At 44.8% G+C, this 18,742-nt stretch overlaps 1 protein-coding gene across 4 annotated transcripts in view; it reads right to left on the minus strand.

Moving 5' to 3' along the window:
* Nucleotides 1-18,742, minus strand: part of DNM3 (dynamin 3) — a gene marked incomplete at both ends in the record, with an annotated part of 508,438 nt that overhangs the window by 275,221 nt on the left and 214,475 nt on the right. For 2 of the 4 annotated variants that reach the window (XM_080699094.1, XM_080699093.1), the window contains 3 exons: nucleotides 2,959-2,988; nucleotides 3,803-3,854; nucleotides 12,365-12,435. In XM_080699094.1, coding sequence (XP_080555220.1) covers nucleotides 2,959-2,988; nucleotides 3,803-3,854; nucleotides 12,365-12,435 — 153 coding nt within the window. The remainder of the gene's footprint in view (nucleotides 1-2,958; nucleotides 2,989-3,802; nucleotides 3,855-12,364; nucleotides 12,436-18,742) is intronic. The other 2 variants (XM_080699096.1, XM_080699095.1) reach the window with 1 other exon arrangement.

Below are 18,742 nucleotides of genomic sequence, written 5' to 3' on the forward strand. Positions count from 1 at the left end.
CCTCCCCAGCCCTTTTTTATTTTTTATTTTTTTGGAAATAGGGTCTTGCTAGGTTGCTGAAAGTTTCATGAACTTGCTGTGGTTGGTCCTGAACCATCGATCCTCCTGCCTCAGCCTCCCAAGACCTGGGATTATAGGCATGTGCCACCATGATAAACTTAAATCTGAAAGAATCCTAACGGACTGGGAAGAAAAATGAGGGATTAAAAGTGGCTGACCCTGAAAGGTCCAGTGAGCTAAAGAAAGGGGGTGGAGTAAGAGTGTAGAGGAGCCCTCAGTATGAAGCTAGGAAGTCAGCAATCGAGTAACCCCTCCTGTCCTTTTAGAAACCACCACTTCAGCTCACTCTCACCACTTTTAACCCTGGACTAAAACCATGCATCCACGGAGCCCAAAGAACTAGGGGCTTGGGAGGAAAACCGCAGGATGTTGGGATACATGGACAATTTTTTTAAAGCCCCGTAGGAGTTTCTAAGAAAATTAGCCTAGCTTTCTAAAACAATTTTTCAGGAAGGAAGCTGGGAAGAATGGTTTGATAGGAAAGACCTCTTTTGCTTGCAGCTCACAGTACGGAGGTTGATAACCTAATTACCTGGAGATCTGCAGGTTTGGAAAAGCCACGTTTTATATTCTCATTAGAGTTACAGCAGGCATGCACACAGATGGCACAGGGTGAGGCCGTGAGCCTGAGACTGAGAGGCACTAAGGGACCCGGGCTCGTGGGAGCATCGGCCATCCTCCGTGCCCAAGGAAAAAGTCTCGGTTAAACCATAGCAGATGAGCCATGTACGGTGGTGCATGCCTGTAATCCTAGTACTTGGGAGGGCGAGACAGGAAGATCACAGGTTTGAAGACAGCCTCAGCAAGTTAATGAGACCCTCTGCAACTTGGTGAAACCCTGTTTCAAAATAAATTAAAAAATAAGTAACAAAATGTTTAGGTGCATTCTAAACATTTCTAGACAGAAAAAAATGAATGGGATTTAGACTCAGAAGAGGAGTCTTACTTTCTTTAAATCCTTCTTAAACTTTTCAGAATGGTTGCTACACAGAAATCCCTTACAGCCAGGAGCGCAGGATGGATGGCCACTCACTGGGATCCTGAGCATCCTCCATTTTGACCAACCCAAGAAGCCGGCATCAGTTGGCAGGCCGGGCTCCCAGATCCCCTGGCTCTGCGCCTGGTGACAGGCAAAACTGTTTCTCTACAGCCCTGAACCAACACTAGACACTCAGACTCATAAAGAAAACAACTTCAAGTCACTGTGGCCCATTCCTGCTAAAACTACTAAAGACCCCTAAAAGAAAACTGTATTATAAGGAACATTATTAGATTTGATTCTCATAAATAAGATATTCTGATTCATAATCCCTTAGTTGCAAATTGAAAGTTTTTTTTTTAACAAATTTGGCAGCAAAACCTGACCCAGCATAAGAGGATTTATATCTTTCATTCAGTCGATGTGGTGTGACTATTCATTTGTTTCACTGTGGAAATAGGATGTGTTTGGTTACAGCGTGCAGCTTCTGACCCCACAGGACTGTCTGGTAGTACATGACACGGGAAATGTCAAGTCCAAGTCATTCTGACCCTCAAGGCCTGTCTGGCCCCACACACATATATAACACACACATAATTCCGTTATCTTAGGTTGTAGACTTCCACAACGAATGAGCTTTGAAGTAGCCAGCAAAAGCCAGGTCACAGATGCAGGACTCACAGGACTGCAGCATCAGTCCTGTCCCCCGAAGCCGCTCCAAGCTGCCTTTTGGACCTGACGTGAAGCCAGCCCTGGACAGTGCACAACTGCCCTGCCTCTATGCAAGTTCTTCTCGTTAGAGATGCTTGTGACCTTGAGGAAACTTACAGGTAAACCCTTTGGCCCATCCCAACCACAATTCAGGAACTGTGGGCATCAGAATAATCCACCATCACCGTGCATGTCTCCAAGTGTTTCACTGCGCTCATAACTTTTATGATTTCATTACACTTAATGCTTGTTTCTTCTGGAAGCGCCAACGGCACCTGTCTGATCCTGGCTGTGAAATCCATTGTGTGCATTAATTCCGACTCTCAGAATCACCCTGCAGAGATACTCTCTCTTCTTCTTATCACACAAGTGGACAAACTTAGGCTTGACTGACCCAGAGCCTCCCAGCTCCTAAGCGGCAGAGTGGAAGTTGTCTAGGTCCAAAGCGTGCATTTCCCAGATCATAGGGCGAGTCGCGGACCCACGCTCGAATCTCACACTCGATTTGTGCAGAGTTGGAAGGATGGGTCCGCCTCCTCCAGGGTAAGAATGGGAACCTATTTACTCCTTCAAAATTCCCATGCTAGTCATTTGATAGCATCCTTGTAATTCTATGAAGTAAAGATATGCTACATGTTTTAGAAGAGTCAACCCTCCAGCCACATAAAATAGCAATCGCTGTAATTCTGCTTTTTGTTTTATTATTAATTAAATACAAATAATTGGAACTGGAGAGGCGTATCAGCAACCACAGCCAAATGAGATGTTGAATATTCACCCACCTTTTAGAAGCACCATCTACATTTTTGGAAAAACGTCATCACATAAGGGAAAGAGGAAGGCTTACGCTTCAAAAAAACAACACAGCACGGAAGGACAGAGGTGAAGATCATTAATGATTTAATATTTTAAGGCTCATTAAAATGAGAAAAATACCCAAGCGCCCACGGTGTTAAGGGTTTATGAAGACAGTGCCGTAGAGTTTACTAGTTCATACCTTTCAGTCACAGCAAGTTATTAGCAGTGAAGGGATGGACCCTCTGGAGAGAATTTTTATTTCAGTGACAGGGTGTTATGAACAAGACAGCCTAGGTTTCAAAAAACATTAGTAGCAGGCGCTAGTGGAGTTAATCAAGTTAAAGACAAACTGTGCCCTCGGGAAGCTAAATGAAAAAGCAACGGTAAAGCTTACAGAACTTAGCTCGTACAATTTGCCTTGAAGGCGGAAGATTGGTTCCCTGAAATAGCAAAGAATTATATGCTTTAGTCCAGAAAAAAAAGTTTGTAAAATAAAATCTGTTATTACCTCTTCTCCTTTCAAAACAATGAAAAAAATATCTAGAGCAGAGGTCTCAATTTGTTTAATAATCTCACCTCTGAATTAAAAAAAAACTAAAAAATCATCATTGTTTTGACTTGAAAAGAAATAACAATGCAAATATTCATTATTACATAAAACACAAAAGAGCAAACCGTGAGAGTTAATACAATCTCTGCAGAGCGCTGTTAGTCAGAGACGGTCAGCCCCAAACAGAAGAACTCAAAAGATCGGATCTTCTTAGGAATTTACGTCTTCGTTTCCCAACAGGAATTTAGTGCGGCAGGGTTAACGTTAAGTCCAGCAACCGCCTTCTTTACAAGCTGTCCCTTCACTGTTACCACGCTGTGCAAACGTGTGAACTAGTCAGCAGCACCAAGAAGCTCATGCAATTACGTACACCTTTGAACCTTGACCTGCGAGAGGTCCACGGTTAAGTTCCGGGTCACGCAAGCAGGCCAGGGAGGACAGGAGGAGGCGTGGTTGAAATGCAGAGCAAGCAGCAGCAAAGTTATTTCGAATCGGTCAATATGGCTAACTGCATCAAAGAGCCAAAAAAAAAAAAAAATGCCATTTGCTTTCCAAGCTTTAAAAGCAAAAGATAAATCAGAAGGCTGCATTTCAAGCAAAATATGCACATGATTAATTTGCATGTAAAAAAAAAATAGTCAATCAAGCGATTCAGTTCCAGTTGTTCGGGCATGCACGTGCTGACGCTCTTATGCAGTTCCTACCTGATTTCCAATCGTGGTTTTCTTGTGAACCTGACTGCTCCTCTGCTGGGCACTGAGAAAAGCAAAGGAAACAGGCGCTGAAGACACTGGAAAGGAGGTTTTTGTAACAAGCAACAGATACTAAAATAAACACAGGCTTCTTTAACAAGTCAACTGTGGAGACAGAGCTGCTATCAAAAACCCAGGCCAGTGAATTCTGGAAGCAAAACCAAATCAGGGGGACTTCTATAGCAATCACCCATCGCCAATCAAAAGTATCATAACCGTACGCGGAAAGAGCTGCCTTAAATAACCTCATGAGCCGGTGCGTGTGGGACACCCACGTGAGCCGGTGTTCGCATGTGTGACATCCCACAGGTGTGAAAAACAGTTGTATTGAAACTGAATTGGCGCTTACTGAGTGTGTACCATGTTGTGAGCACTCAACAGCTATCTGTGACTTCATTCCCACAACTCCCCGAGGGTGCGGTCTGATGTAAAAGAAGCTCCTTGGCCTTTCCAGAGCCACCTAGCTACTGAGCAGTGACCGCCGGCAGGGGGTTTTCACAGCCCAAACTCTTTGTGGTGTCATCGGATCTGGTTGCTTCAGGTTCTGCTCTATCCTGACAATTCCCTTAGTGGATCTCACTGTGGGCCTCTGGTCCTGATGCTGAGCCCCCATATTCTTGGCAACCCGATATCTCCACATGGGTCTAACAGCCATCTCAGACTTCACGTGCAGAACTGAACTCCTGACATCCTCCCTCAAGCTGTTCCACCACAGTCCCTTTTCTTAATTAACAGAAAATCCATACCACGTCCCCAAGGGCTTAGGTCAAACTCTGTGAGTCTTCTTTCTCTCAGATCCCATATCCAATCATCAGTAAGCGTAGCTGGTGCTTCCTCCTCCTCCTCCTCCCTCCTCCTCCTCCTCCTCCTCCTCCTCCTCCTCCTCAATCCTCTTTCTTTCTTTTTGGTACTGGAGATTGAATCCAGGGCCATTCTATCTCCAGGCTATACTTCCAGCCCCATTTTCTTTATTATCTTGAAAGAGGGTCTCACTAAGTTGCAGAGGGCCCCACAAAGTTGCTGAGGCTGGCCATAAACCTGCGATCCTCCTGTCTCAGCCTCCCAAGTACTGAGATCACAGGCGGGCAGTAGCACACCTGGCTCTGGCTCTACCTTCATACAAGGCTTTAAAATCTAACCATCCTTTGATCACTTTCATGGCGACCACCTCTGCTTCAGCCACCGCCATCTCTCCCTTGGATTACAATCATCAGCTCCCTGGGCTCTGCTTCCGCAGCTGTCACCCTGGAGTCTACTCATGACTCCGAAGCCAGGGACCTTTATTCCTCTGCTCAAGTCCAAAGTCCTTGCGATGGCCTCCAGGTCCTGCTCAACAAACCCCACCCTGCCTCCCACCTCATTCACAGAGTCCCAGCCGCTCTCCAAGCTGCTGATTTTGGCCACCCAGCACACTCTCACCTCAGACCCTGTCGGCTTGCTGCCCTGAACATGCTCCCCTGTCATCTCCGTGGTTCCCAGCATCCCTTCCCGTCTCTGCCCAAATGTATCTTTTCGGTCCTACCTTGACCGTTCTATTTATAAACATCTCCTTCCTTCCCCCCAGGACTTCCGCCCCATTTACCTATTCTATTTTTTTCTGTGACATTTTCCATCTTCAAACATACTGCACAGTGTATTTCTTGTGCTTGTTGGACCCAATCCCTCCTCCATCAGATTCAAGTTCCTCTTGAGTAAGGTTTGAGTCTGTGGCTCCCTGCTATCACCCAGAGCCCACAAAGGTGCAAAAGACTTCCCCAGGAGGTTGATGTCATTAGGCTCCCTATTTTATACATGAACACAGAGAGTTAAAAGCCAGATATGACTCTTCACGCCAAACCCAAGAGCTTATGCATTTAAGGACTATGATATTTTATCGACAGGATGAAGACTTTCTTTTGGCGGATCCATGGTCTACCTAAGGATAAAAGAAACAGCCCATTTTGGTTATCCTGGGAAGACTAGTAAAACTGAACCTTACTAAGCCCTCTTGTTGAAGAGTCAATAGTAGCTGTTTAGGAGAACACTGGAATGGTCCAACCAGAGATGCGGTAGATTGAAGCCATCGGTCAAGAGTCTAAAGCAGTGGGGTGTGATGGTTCGGTAGCAAGACAGACATGCACAGCACCCTTAGAACAGCTGTTCAAAGTAGCAGTCTTTGACAATCTCCCAGATGTGCTGAAGCTGTTTCCCTTCCTGCACACTCTTGAAAAACCACACACTACAGCCAGAGGGGAGGTAGTGAAAGGTCACGAAATATTTGGTTGCTAGCGCTATGACTGCATGTGTGTTTTTGCTTTGTACTTTCTAATTTCCTAATTTCTGCTTCTTTCCTTGTCTCTTAGTGTTCATGAAATCCATCCCTCCGAGTAACTGAAATCTGCAGTATTTTAGGATCCTGTAGGTGAGGGTTTCTGTGTGTCTGCAGACTGCGTCTGACCGCCACCACGCCAGGTGCCCTGGTCTAGACCACACTCTGCCGGTGCTTCCGGTCTCTTCCGTACTCCGTCTCCACTGTTCCTCTCCAGCCCTTCAGGCTTTCCTCTCCTCCAGGAATAATTGAGAACGCGATTTTCATGATGGGGTCCTGCCTTCTTCGTGGGTCGTCACCTATTCCTAGCACCACAACTGAGTCTTAGGGCCTAAGGACAAAGCTTTGAGAAAGCTCTGATTGCTGGTGACGGCTGCACGATGATGCCAGACCCACGGGCGTTTCTTTTGGACAAGTCATTGAAACCCCTAAGCTTGTGTGTAGGTCCCCTTAAAATCACGTCAGAGAGCCGGGCGTGGTGGGCACGCTTGTAATCCCAGCATTCGGGAGGCTGAGACAAGAGGATTACGGTTCACGGACAGCCTCAGCTAGTGAGGCCCTTTGCAACTCAGTGAGACCCTGTTTCAAAATAAAGAATTAAAAATAGGGCAGGAGTGTAGTTCGGAGGTCGAACTACACCCCTGTGGGTTCCATCCCACCTGTGGGTTCCATCCACAGTACCGCAAAAAAAAAAAAAAAAAAAAATGACATCAGAGAAAGGAGCTGTAAAGGAAGTCAAAGGCAGAGAGAATGCTGGTGGCTCTGTGTGCTGCCTGAGGCCCGGGTTCACCTAAGTGGACCTCAGTTGATTCTCAACTTTCATAGGAATCACAAGAGAGCGGTGTGGTATAAGAATAGAAGCCATTGTGTGTTAGGGAAACATTAAAGAAAAATGAATGAGGGGAAGACTGCTTGCTCTTGAATTCAGTGGCAAGGTTCACGTCTACCGCCTTTGGTAAAATGGCCACAGAGGCATTCCAGAGGATCAGGAAAGAACATAATGAACGCTGCACCCCACAGAATTTCCATGGTGCTCATATAACAAGAACTGAAATATGCATGCCATATCGTTCTGACTGTGAGAAAACAGGTGTTGAGACCTATTCAGCAGACTGAAAAATGCACAGACCTCGGTCTGCTGCTCATGGCATAGAGATAAGACTGTAATGGCCGGTGTCTGGAGCCCCTCTTTCTCTTAATCCACCGGGCTGCATACCTCTCAGTAACTCAGGAGACAAATTGAGTCATGGATGAAATGAAGGCAAGTGCAGGAACCTGAAATCCCACTTGCCAAGGCATTCGGCTAATAAGCTTTGTCCTTCTGCTCAAAGAGCACGTTGCTGACATTGACAGGAAGTGAAGGAAGGAACGCATCCTTTCTTAAAGAGCTAAAACCAGTTATTTTTGTAAGGAAATATAATTTTTTTCAATAGGCAAAGATGACCAATTAAAACCTGTGAGTCACTAAGAAAGTTGGTGTTTTCTTCTGAAATGACTATACTGTAGTCAAAAGACCAAGTGTTGAAGTCAGGAAATTCCAGAGCAAGCCCACAGCGGACGTCCCTTGGACACATTCCACATGGTACATTTTTACGGTCCGTGTCTAACAAACAACTGGAGATAGAAAAGTTCCACATATTCAACCTGGTGGAATAAATTCTGTAGTAGAAATAATTTTGAGATATCCTAAACACTGTTCTGAGGCTAACTGTCCTATTAATCTAATTTTAGAAATTTGTTTTTCTTCCTAAACACTTTAGAACGAAAAGTAATCCCCATTGAAAAACAATTAAAATCTATGTATAACACAGCCCTACAACTCTGAGTGTGACCCCTCTCGTTTGGCGATTCTTTAAAAATCGCATGAAACAAATGGTTATTTTTCTCAACCCCAGACTTTAATTTTCTATCTTTGGAACTTAAAAATACTTACATAATTGTCTTCAAATATGGCTTGACTTTTCTTCCTCGATGGAAACAGCATTCCTGCCAACTTTAAAATTTATAGCTACGACCATATTTTTTTAATTTTTAAAAAGCACAGAAAATACCGCAACCCCTCAAAGTGATTTTGAAATGAACATTTCTTCATCTTCGTAATTATCCCTCATCACCCTGAAAGGCACGCCCACTCAGCATACGAATGGAAAGAACATTTACCTCTGAGCCTAGTGCAAAACACTGTCCTTGACTGTGGTCCTGGGGGGAGAGGCAAGGGGGTAAAGAGAGGCCGGATTTGGGCAGCATGTGCTGTGGGGCTGCGTGGAGATGTCACACTGGACCCCAGGGATAGGTATGCATGATGCACGTTAATAAAAAATAAAAGTAAAGCAAAACATTACCTTTGGAGATATTGATAGGAACAAAATATAATGATTTCAGTGGCAATCATTTTAAGTCATAAATTACATTACAAAGTAAAATGGTGCCTCTAAAAATTAAATTCATGTGTGTGGAAAAACAGCTAGAGACAGACATTCCCTCTTACAGACTATACCATGGTTTTATATAGAATGTCCACGTAACTTCATTAATTTGTTTTTGTGGCAATCTTAAAAGGTCTACTAGTCAGGGAATGTTGATTATTCCATTCAATAGATCAGTAAACTGAGATACAGAAAGGCTAAATGCTGGGGGTGGCGGGAGACCACTGTAGCCCAGACCAATCTTTTTTATATTATTATTATTATAATTATTATTATTATTACTTTATATGAGGGTATGAACCCAGGGGCCTTCTACACCAAGTTATACTCTTAGCCCTTTTTACTGTTATGTTTGAAACCGGTTCTTGCTAGGTTGCTGAGCGGCTCTCTAAGTTGCTGAAGCTGGTCTCGAACCTGAAACCTTTCTGCTTCATCCTCTCAAGGACTTCAATTATAAGTATGTTCCACCACACCCTGCCAGACCAATCCTTTAAAAGAAGGTTTAGAGCCGGGCGTGGTGGCGTAAGCTTGTGATCCCAGCACTCGGGAGGCAGAGACAAAAGGATCGCGGCTCGTGGACAGCCTCAGCTACTTAGTGAGGCCCTCCACAACTCAGTGAGACCCTTTTTCAAAATAAAGAATAAAAAATAGGGCTGGGGTATAGCTTGGAGGTAGAATGCCCCGGGTTCCATCCTCAGACCCGCAAAATAAATAAATAAATAAATAAATAAATAAATAAATAAATGTTTAGGTGAGGGAGAAATGTGCAAAGTTGCTGGGTTCCTAGAGGAGTTAACTGCTTCTGCTTTTCTTTCCAGCATTAGAAAGGTTTCCAATCTCTCTTGCTGCTGGAAAGGCTGGGGGGAGTCGCCTGGATTATAGAGATGCCATGTTAAAACACCGAGTGTTGCGCGCATGCATGGGCGCCTCCCTTAGGATCTCATTATGGTATGAAATGACACTGCACCAATAAGTCTGTTTAAAAAAATACTGTGTTTTGGCGCACGCTTGTCATCCCAGCATTCGGGAGGCTGAGACAGGAGAATCGTGGTTCGCGGCCGGCCTCAGCTACTTAGTGAGGCCCTCTGCAACTCAGTGAGACTATTTTTCAAAAATAAAGAATAAAACATAGGGCCGGGGGTGGAGCTCAGAGGTAGAATGTGTCTGAGTTCCATCCCCAGTATTGCAAAAATAAAACGAAAGTATTACAGTCAAAAAAATCGCATGCTTTTGAAATCCTAGAAATCAATATAATAATGTGATGAAACAGCTTTTGGAGAAAAAAATATCAAAATTTCCTGGGGAAGAAATAAACAGCTATCTTGAGAGGAGGAGAGAAGAGAGGAGAGGAGACAGGAGAGGACAGAACGGGAGAGGAGAAGAAGAAATAGAAAAGAAAAAGAAAGAAAAGGTAATCCAGGAGAGAAGTTTCGAGAAGAGTCTGGGGCACCGGTTAAGCTGCAGCTCTGTGAAGGCTGTGACTTGGGTCCCCCAGCCCCTGAGCTGGGAGACCTCAGCAGCGGCAGGCGACACCCCACCCGCTTGCAGTTCACCGCCTCTGTCCACGTCCACCTCCCCTGCGTCTTCCTAAAAACCTGGCCGGCCTTTGTAATCCATGAAAGTCTCCCCAGCAGCATTTCCGTGATCCCAGTGACTCAGGATCGGCTTGTGTCTCAAGCTCCTCGGAGGGCTTGCCACTTGCAGTGTTCGCGAGTCTCTGTTTCCCCGCGCTTCTCGGTTATTAGGCTCGCTCGCAAGGAGCAGTGCTTTGGGTTTTCTCTTTTCTCTTTTCCTTTAGCTCTCCTTGCCCCATATAAACTAGAATAGAGCTTGGCCCGAGCACTGGCGGCGAGGAGAAATCCTCAGATCCATCTTCCAGATTGGGGGTGAGGGACAAGCCTGGATGGTGTGTGTGTGTGTGTGTGTGTGTGTGTGTGTGTGTGTGTGTGTGTATGTGTATGTGACTAAAGACTGAACCCAGGGGAATTCTACCTCCCAGATATATTCCCAGCCTTCCTTTTATTTTTTTTTTTATTTTGAACCAAGATCTCCCTGAATTGCTGAGGCTGGCTGCGAACCTGTCATCCTCCTGTCTCAGCCTCCCAAGTACCAGGATTATAGGCGACCCATATTACACAGACAGAAAATGACCAGGCAAAAATAATCTACCACTCGATAGTGCCACTGGATGCAAGATATATTTCTCCCATTAGCTAGGCCATCGTAACTGCAGCCTAGATTAGAATGGGATAGTTTCCTATTGGGTAATTGGAAATGTTCTCCCTAAACCATGCCTATAATTTCTCAGGCCACTGTTTAGTTTTTGGTCACATGGCCTATATATCTGTTTCTCCTAAGTCGGGGGTGTAATAAAATAAATTAGCTTGACATTTCGTTGTGTTTTTTTGTGTGTGTTTTTAGTTTGGCCCTGTTCTTGAATATGCAGTTCAAGTAAAACTGTACTTTACACATCTATCAAGCAGGCTACAGTTGACAGGCTCAGAGTTGGAAAAACTTGACAACTTGATATCCTGACCACATTTAAGAGTGAGGATTAAAATTCTAAAATCAAACCAAAAGTGATTCTTTCAACAAGCAAAAAGTAAATAGTAAATTCAGAGTCTTGAAAACATCACATGAGTCGGGCGCGGTGGCGCACGCTTGTAATCCCCGCGCTTGGGAGGCAGAAACAGGAAGATTCCACAGGTTCGAAGCCAACCACACTGGCTTAGGAGACCCTGTTTCCAAATAAAAATATAAAAATAGGTCTGGGAGTGTAGCTCGGAGGTAGAAGGGCTTCCAGGAACCCCAGTACCACCAAAAAAAAAAAAAAAAAAAAAGAAAAGAAAAGAAAACATTACATGATAAACAATTGACCCTGAATAAAGAATCATAATGTCTATATGAAAGTATCTGTGAAGAGCACTAATGTACAGATACATATGTATACATTAAGTATATTTAATAAGAAAGAGAATGTTCATCAAATTTAGATTATACCTAAGCTAACAAAGGATGGCTTTTGGGGGGGAAAAAAAGGCCTCTATAGTCTTATTTAAGAAAATCTAAATAGTTCATGCCTTAGGACTTGTACTTAGTATTTCAAATTAAGTGAATAATTGTTCTCAAACTATTTGTGGGGGGACATGAGGACTGAACTAAGTTGCTAAGGACCTCACTAACTTGCTAAGGCTGGCCATTAACCTGCTGACTTCTTGTCTCAGCCTCTCAAGTACTAGGATTACGACCGTGAGCCATGGCACCCAGCTCATAACAAAATTTAATATACAGTTGTAGCTGGTTGTGGTGGTACATGCCTGTCTCCCAGTACTTGGGAGGCTGAGACAGGAGAATAACAGGCTTGAGACAAGCGTCAGAAATAGTGGGACTCTCAGCAACCCAGGGAGACCCCGTTTCAAAATAAAATTATAAAAAGGGCTGGGATGTAGCTCAGAGGTAGACTGCCCCTGGGTTCCATCTCCAGGGCCACACACACAAACTTGTGCATCTGCTGCTGTTGATCTATAGTAAAAGCTCTAGCGCATCATACAAAAAGAGTACTGCAACACGTAAATCCTTGTCCTGCGTATCACAGCCATGACAGTGCTCTACAGGGAGAAGAATGAATACTCTGCTCTGCAAGCAAGGCCCTCAGGGCTCCTACGCACAGAGATTCAGAGCTCATCTAGACATGCGCAAGGAGGAGATGGAGCAGAAATTAGGCTTGTGTTCCAGACATCCGGGCAGGGGAAATACATGACTGACAAGTGTTGCACGTACTTTGCAAAGCCAATGAAGTCTTCATGGTTGGTGTTGATGTAGGAGACCTGAATGTCGATCAGCAGCAGGACCTGCAAGGGAAGGCGACACCTCAGTGAAGACCCGCTGCAAATACCAGTTGGGTTGATTCAATGGTTGTCAAAATCATTTACAAATATTTGGTTTTTTTTTCCCAAAATATACATACAGCTCTTTATTAAACCACTATAAACACTTCACTGTAAAAATCCATAAAACTTTATAAAGAAACATTTTGTAAATAGAATCTACACTACAGTAAAAGAATTAGCACAATTATTTACATGCAATACTGACAAACTTGGCACTTTTTGAAAAGAACTGTACAAAACACTTGCTTAAGAAGAAATGTGAAATTGTAAAAACGCAGAGCATTACTACCATGCACTTTGCAAATACCTCATAAGTATTTTGACACAGCCAGCAGAAAGGCTTTCTGGTGATATTTATGTTACTGTTAATGTGCTTCTGTAATTTACAAATATTTGTATGGTGATCTTTCAATTAGAATGAAAAAGCACAGTAATTATTTCATTACACTCATAACTTCACACTCTAAACTGATGAGAACAACCTATGACACTTGGTGTTAGCCCAAAGGCTGAGAAGCAAAGCTCTCTAAATTCATAAGTTCAAAATCTAGCTGGGTGTGATGGTACACGCCAGTTATCCCAGGACTTGGGAGGTTGAGAAGGAGCTGTAGGTTCTAGGACAGCCTCAGTAGGTTGTGAGACTGTCAGCAACCTAGCAAGACCCTGTTTCAAAAATAGATAGATAGATAGATAGATAGATAGATAGATAGATAGATAGATAGATAGATAAGGGCTGGGGTATAGCTCAAAGGTAGAATGTCCATGGGTTCAATCCCCAGTAACACAGAAATAAATAAATAGGCTGGGCATGGTGGTGCACACTTGTAATCCCTGTACTTTGGAGGCTGAATCAGGAGGATCACAGTTTAAAGCTAGCCTCAACAACCAAGTGAGGCCCTTTGTAACTTAGTAAGACCCTGTTTCAACAATAAAAAGACTAAAATATAGGGCTGATGGTATCGCTTGGAGGTACAATGCCCCTAGGTTCCATCTCCGGTGTCGCAAAAAAAATAAAAATAATAAAATAAAACAGGGGTAGGCATGTAGCTTGGAGATGACAATTCTCCGTAGCACAAAAAAAATAATAAATTTTAAAAAGTTAAAAAAATCTATGTGAAAGGGATGCCCTGAGCATCACAGGAAGAGAATGACTTCCTAGTTTACAGATATGTACTATTTGCCAACCTAACATGAAGCCTATAGTCACATGTGCCCCGTAAAACGCAGGCACACTGCTCCAAAGCACAGGCATGCGTCGGCAGCATCACTGCTGGCTCTCCCTCCTCCTCCATCTCTTTAAATTCCTCTAGGTCGTCAGCGGCATCTCATCAACCAGCTCAGAAAGGCCACGTGTTCTCAAGGGCAGACGCTCCTTGAGAACAGTCAGCTTCGTTATCAAAGAAAACATCAGCCAGGTCTCTGCGCAAATCCCGCCTCACCGGCCTCTCCTCAGCTCCGTCTGGGGCGACGCTCATCACCGTCTGAGATCACCATACTCCACCTCGTTTTTCCTGAGACAGAGCTTGTCCTTACATGTTTGGTTTAAAGACTGTCAGATCCACTGCCTCTGCCCCCAGCCCCAGCCCAGTGCCTGGGACGTGCGAGCCCCCAGTCAAGATCTGTGAAGGACTGGATTGAATGCGCTCCAGGCAACAGGGAAATGTTCTAGTCATAAGAGCTCAGAGATCCGCAGGGTCTGTCTGTGGGAAACTGCTCTTCTATGGGGAGCCGGAGCCGCAGCGAGAGCAGGAAAGGGTGAAGGAACCAGAAACTCCAAGAACTTCCAAGCGAGGTCCCCTTTCTACGTTTACATTTGTTCTCTCACCTGGGCCAGAGCTTTTCCTAGGATGCTACGTTAATTCCTAGGAGACATGTTAATAAAGAATCTGAATATATACTCATACATAGGCTAGGGAGTACGCCAAGAGCATTCTACCTCCATGCTACACCCTCACACCTTTTTACTTTTTTTTTTAAAGAAAGGATCTCCCAAAATGGCTGAGGCTGACCAAGAACCTGCGATCCTCCTGTCTCAGTCTCCCAAGTACTAGGATTAGAGGCGTGTGTGCTACTATGCCCAGGTGGTTAATAAGGAAAAGTATTTAAGAACCCCTGCCTCCGTATTTCCAGAGCCCCAACATCTCTGACTTTGCCAAACATCTGACAACCACCAGGAGGATTTTCATGCCGTCTTGAAGGGTCCTCGCATCAACGGCTCTTAGACACACTCTACGTGACGTTTGCCAATGGGCTGCTCTCTGGGGAGTCTTTCCCTCCACCCTAGACCACTTCCTATTATTACTCTGTCTGAAATACCATAATTATGTAACACACATAGATTGCACCTTATATATTTTTTATATTTACCACAAACATAACTAATTGTCTATGTAATTTTTCCTCTTCTCCACAGATAGTTGGCTCTGTAAAAGCAGGGATTATAAATGTCTTGTTCACCATTTTATTCCCAGATCCATGTCATAGAAGTCTTAATAAATATTTGTGGCTTTAATGGTGTAACTGGGGAGCTTGAAGAACAGTTTGTCTTAAGGGGGTGATGTTTTCCCATGCGATTAGGTCCTTAGTGCCCAGGGTGATGGGCTCTGGGACTGTGTTTTCCTGCCGAATCTCACCGTCATCTGACCAAATCTTACTGAGAGTCGCAGGGAGCTGCCAAAACAGATCTAAACTATCAGGAGAGTGAGTGGGCCAGACACCGGAGGAGGGCCTCATCACCAGGTAAGATTACAATGCACCAATTAAAAAAAACATCACTCTGAGGGCTGGGGATGTAGCCTGGTGGTAGAGCACTGGCCTGGCGTGTGTGAAGTGAGCCCTTCGGTTCTAGTTCCCAGCACTAAAAAATAAATAAGGAAACCACTCCGAGTCTACTCTCATTAACTAAAATAAAGTCAAGGCACAGGGGATCTTGAATCCACAACATAATACATAAATGAAAAAGCTTCATGTCATTGGATACAGTTTTGTGTTCTCTCTTAAAGAAACCTGAAGCGTTAGCAGGGGAGATTATGATTTGATTAGCTCTAGGCTTGCCTCTGGTGTCCTGATCATAAAGCCAGGTTCTGTTAAATATTATATTCCCAAACCTGCTTGGCTTGGGTTTTGTACCAATAAACTGTGATGTTTCCGTGCAAATAAACTATTGCCACCATAAGGAGCAAAATGTCGACTTTAGCCTCAGTGTAACCGAAGGCTGCCCCGAATATCTGGGACATTTGCACACACTGACTTGGACTGCGGCGTAGGAAAATAAGAACAACAACATAAAAACCATGGCTGTCCTCCTGCATGTTCCTGAAAACTGGGAGTCTGTGTTCACCCTGGGAAGAGAGCCAGGTTGCATGTGGGGGAAGAAAAAGAAAACACTGCCCTTTTTCCTCATTTCTTCACTTTCTCCAAGTTTCTCCCTGTGCTTCTGCCCACGGCGTGTGAATACACAGAAGGAAAGATGCAGTTATTCCCGGGAGCGTCGATCGCCCACAGAGTCAACCACTTCCACACGCAACTGCGAGTGTGGAAACACCGAGCACAGATGTCCCGAACACATTTGCTCAAGGAAAAACCTCACAGATAGATGCATGAGTTTCCATATGTTAATTTTGGAGATTTTTCCCCCACAAAGCTTCCTGAGCAGAGGTAGATACTAGTTCTTTTTTTTTTTTTAAGAGGTAAACTAAGAATGTCTCAAAGCAGTCCAAGGTCAGAGGCCTAAGGAAAACAGGTCACTCTCTGACCAGATACTTCGCAAACACCATGTGGTCCAAGACAGCGCATGGTCCAGAATTCAGATGGGAGATGGATCCAAACAGGCGGCCACATTTACCAGAGCAGGTGTGGTCCTGCGGGGCCACAGGAGCGGTGACCATCGCCACCTCCTAAACTAGCTGGTGACTGTCAGAGCAGGCCACCTGAGATTATCCCTTAACAGGGAGACCCCTGCCCGTCCCTTAGCTCCCCCTTAGAAAATGTAGAAAATCATGGCGTCGGAGTTGCAGATGGAAAACGAGTTCCCTGGAGATCAGCGCCGGCCATTCTCAATTCCTTCTCTCATCCGCCACGTGCCCACCTCATGGGAACCACGACAGAAATGGACTCACGCTGGCTGTGAGGCAGGAGCTCTCTGCATTACTTCATTTACCCTCACAAAAAGCCCACGAATTAACTGTCATCATCATTAGCCCCCCCCTAAGGTGAGGACACCGAAGTGCAAAGAAGGCGAATCACTTGTCAGAAGTCCCGTAGGAAATCAACAGCAGAGCTTGGGTCTGAAGGCAGGCAGCCCGAGCCCAGACCTGCAGCCCCAGCTCCAGGAAGGCACCATCTTGAGTTGTAACCACCAGGGAGTCTCTAAGTGTGGTCGGCCCCACCCCACACTGCATGGTTTCCCAGCATACAATAAACAAAACCACTCGCGTGGTCTGTGGAGCTCTAGGGCCTCACCCTGGTGCCAGGAACGTGCCTCCTTTGATAATCGCTTGAGATAAACTAGGTATGTTCCAGCTTGGATGGAGTCACTTTCGTCCCACATCTTTATACGTCCCCGTCCTGTGATCCAGATCACAGGGATCGCTGCTCTTGCTGCCACCAGAACCACACCTCTGTCACTAAGTCCTGATCAACTGCCTGTGCACCCTGGACCTGTCTTTTGCCTCTTTCTTGGGTCTCACGGCACCTTGGGGCCAGTTTCCTGGCATGGGAACCTGGCTGCTCCAGAACAAATATGAAATGTGAATGTATCACTTTAGTATAACACAAACTAGGGAAATAAAAAAGTAAAGAGCAAAGCAAAACCCACAAAACATAAAAAAGTAAAATATGGGCTCAGACATACCCTTAAAGATGGTTAAAAAAAAAAAAAAGGTTGTGGTGGCGTATGCCTATAACCCCAGTGCTAGGGAGGCAGAGACAGGAGGGTCGCAGGTGTGAGGACAGCCGCCGCAACTTAGCAAGACCCTCAGAGCTTAGAAAAGCCCTGTTTTCAAATAAAAAATACAATAGGGCTGGGGGTATAGCTCAGAGGTAGAATGCCCCTGGGTTCCATCCCCAGTATCCCGCCTCCAAAAAAGAAAGATGGTTAAAAATAACAACCGCAGTATTTTCCCTCAATATTCTTTCATAGATAGGATCTCTAAGAATGAAGTAGGGAATATGATCATTTGAATATTATAGACTAAGAGCAGTAAACTTGAGCAGCTTCCGTACTTGAGTTCTCTTAATGCAGCAGCAGCTAAGACTAGATTGAGGGTGGGTCTGGCTTAGGGCGATAGGGCTAGACCCGGGGCTGACTGCACTGGCTCAGGAGTGAATACTGACTTGTCTCCCATCACAAAGCCTGTCTTGTCGACTTCAGACCATTGTAGTATTCTAAGTGTGAGAGAGCTAGAAAACTATAAATAGTGCTTAATTAGCTTTCAAAGCACAAGGATAAAAGTAGCAGCCATGAGTTCCACGGCTGGAGCACAGAAACCCTGGTTTCTGGAATCCGCACAGGTGGCAGCCCTCCCTCCCAGACGGCCGCTGTCCTGTCTGTCTCTCTGCACTTTCTCTTTCTGCCCCCAGCACACGGGCAGGGTGTGCGGCTCCCTCCCGCCCTCTTTCTCTAGCTCTCTTTTTTATTTTGCCTTCCTCTCTTTCCTCCCATTTCTCTCCTCCTTCCCGCTCATCTGAGAATCACGAAGCCTTGGGCTACTACTACCATCCAAAGGTTTTCCAGAGATCCTGCAGGCCAGCATCCTAATACCTTCCACAAAAAACAGAAGTCCAGAGAAGCGATTTGCACGAGAACAGACTGTTACTTTGTGAAGAACATGTGGCCCCTGGCCAGAATCTCTCCACAATGTCATACTCGCAGCTGTGTCGTGGAAGTTAAGAGTATTAGAAATTTTTGTATTTTCTATTATAATGTTTTATAAGCAAATAAGAAAAAATAGCCACATAAATGTAAGAAGGTTTTACAATTTTCATGTCATCCTCCATTGTTTTAAGAAATTATCTTCACTTAAAAATAATCTTTGGTCGGGCGTGATGGCGCAGGCTTGCAATCCCTGCACTTGGGAGGCTGAGACAGGAGGATGGCATAGGTTTGAAGCCAGCCTCAGCTACTTAGTGAGGCTCTCGGCAACTTAGTGAGACCCTGTTTCTAATAAAATATAAAATAGGTCTGGGAGTATAGCCTGGAGGTAGAAAAGCCCCTGGGTTCCACCCCCAGTACCATACTACTACTACTACTACTACTACTACTACTCAT

Source organism: Muscardinus avellanarius (genome assembly GCF_963383645.1).
Source record: "Muscardinus avellanarius genome assembly, chromosome: 7".
Taxonomy (NCBI): Eukaryota; Metazoa; Chordata; class Mammalia; order Rodentia; family Gliridae; genus Muscardinus; species Muscardinus avellanarius.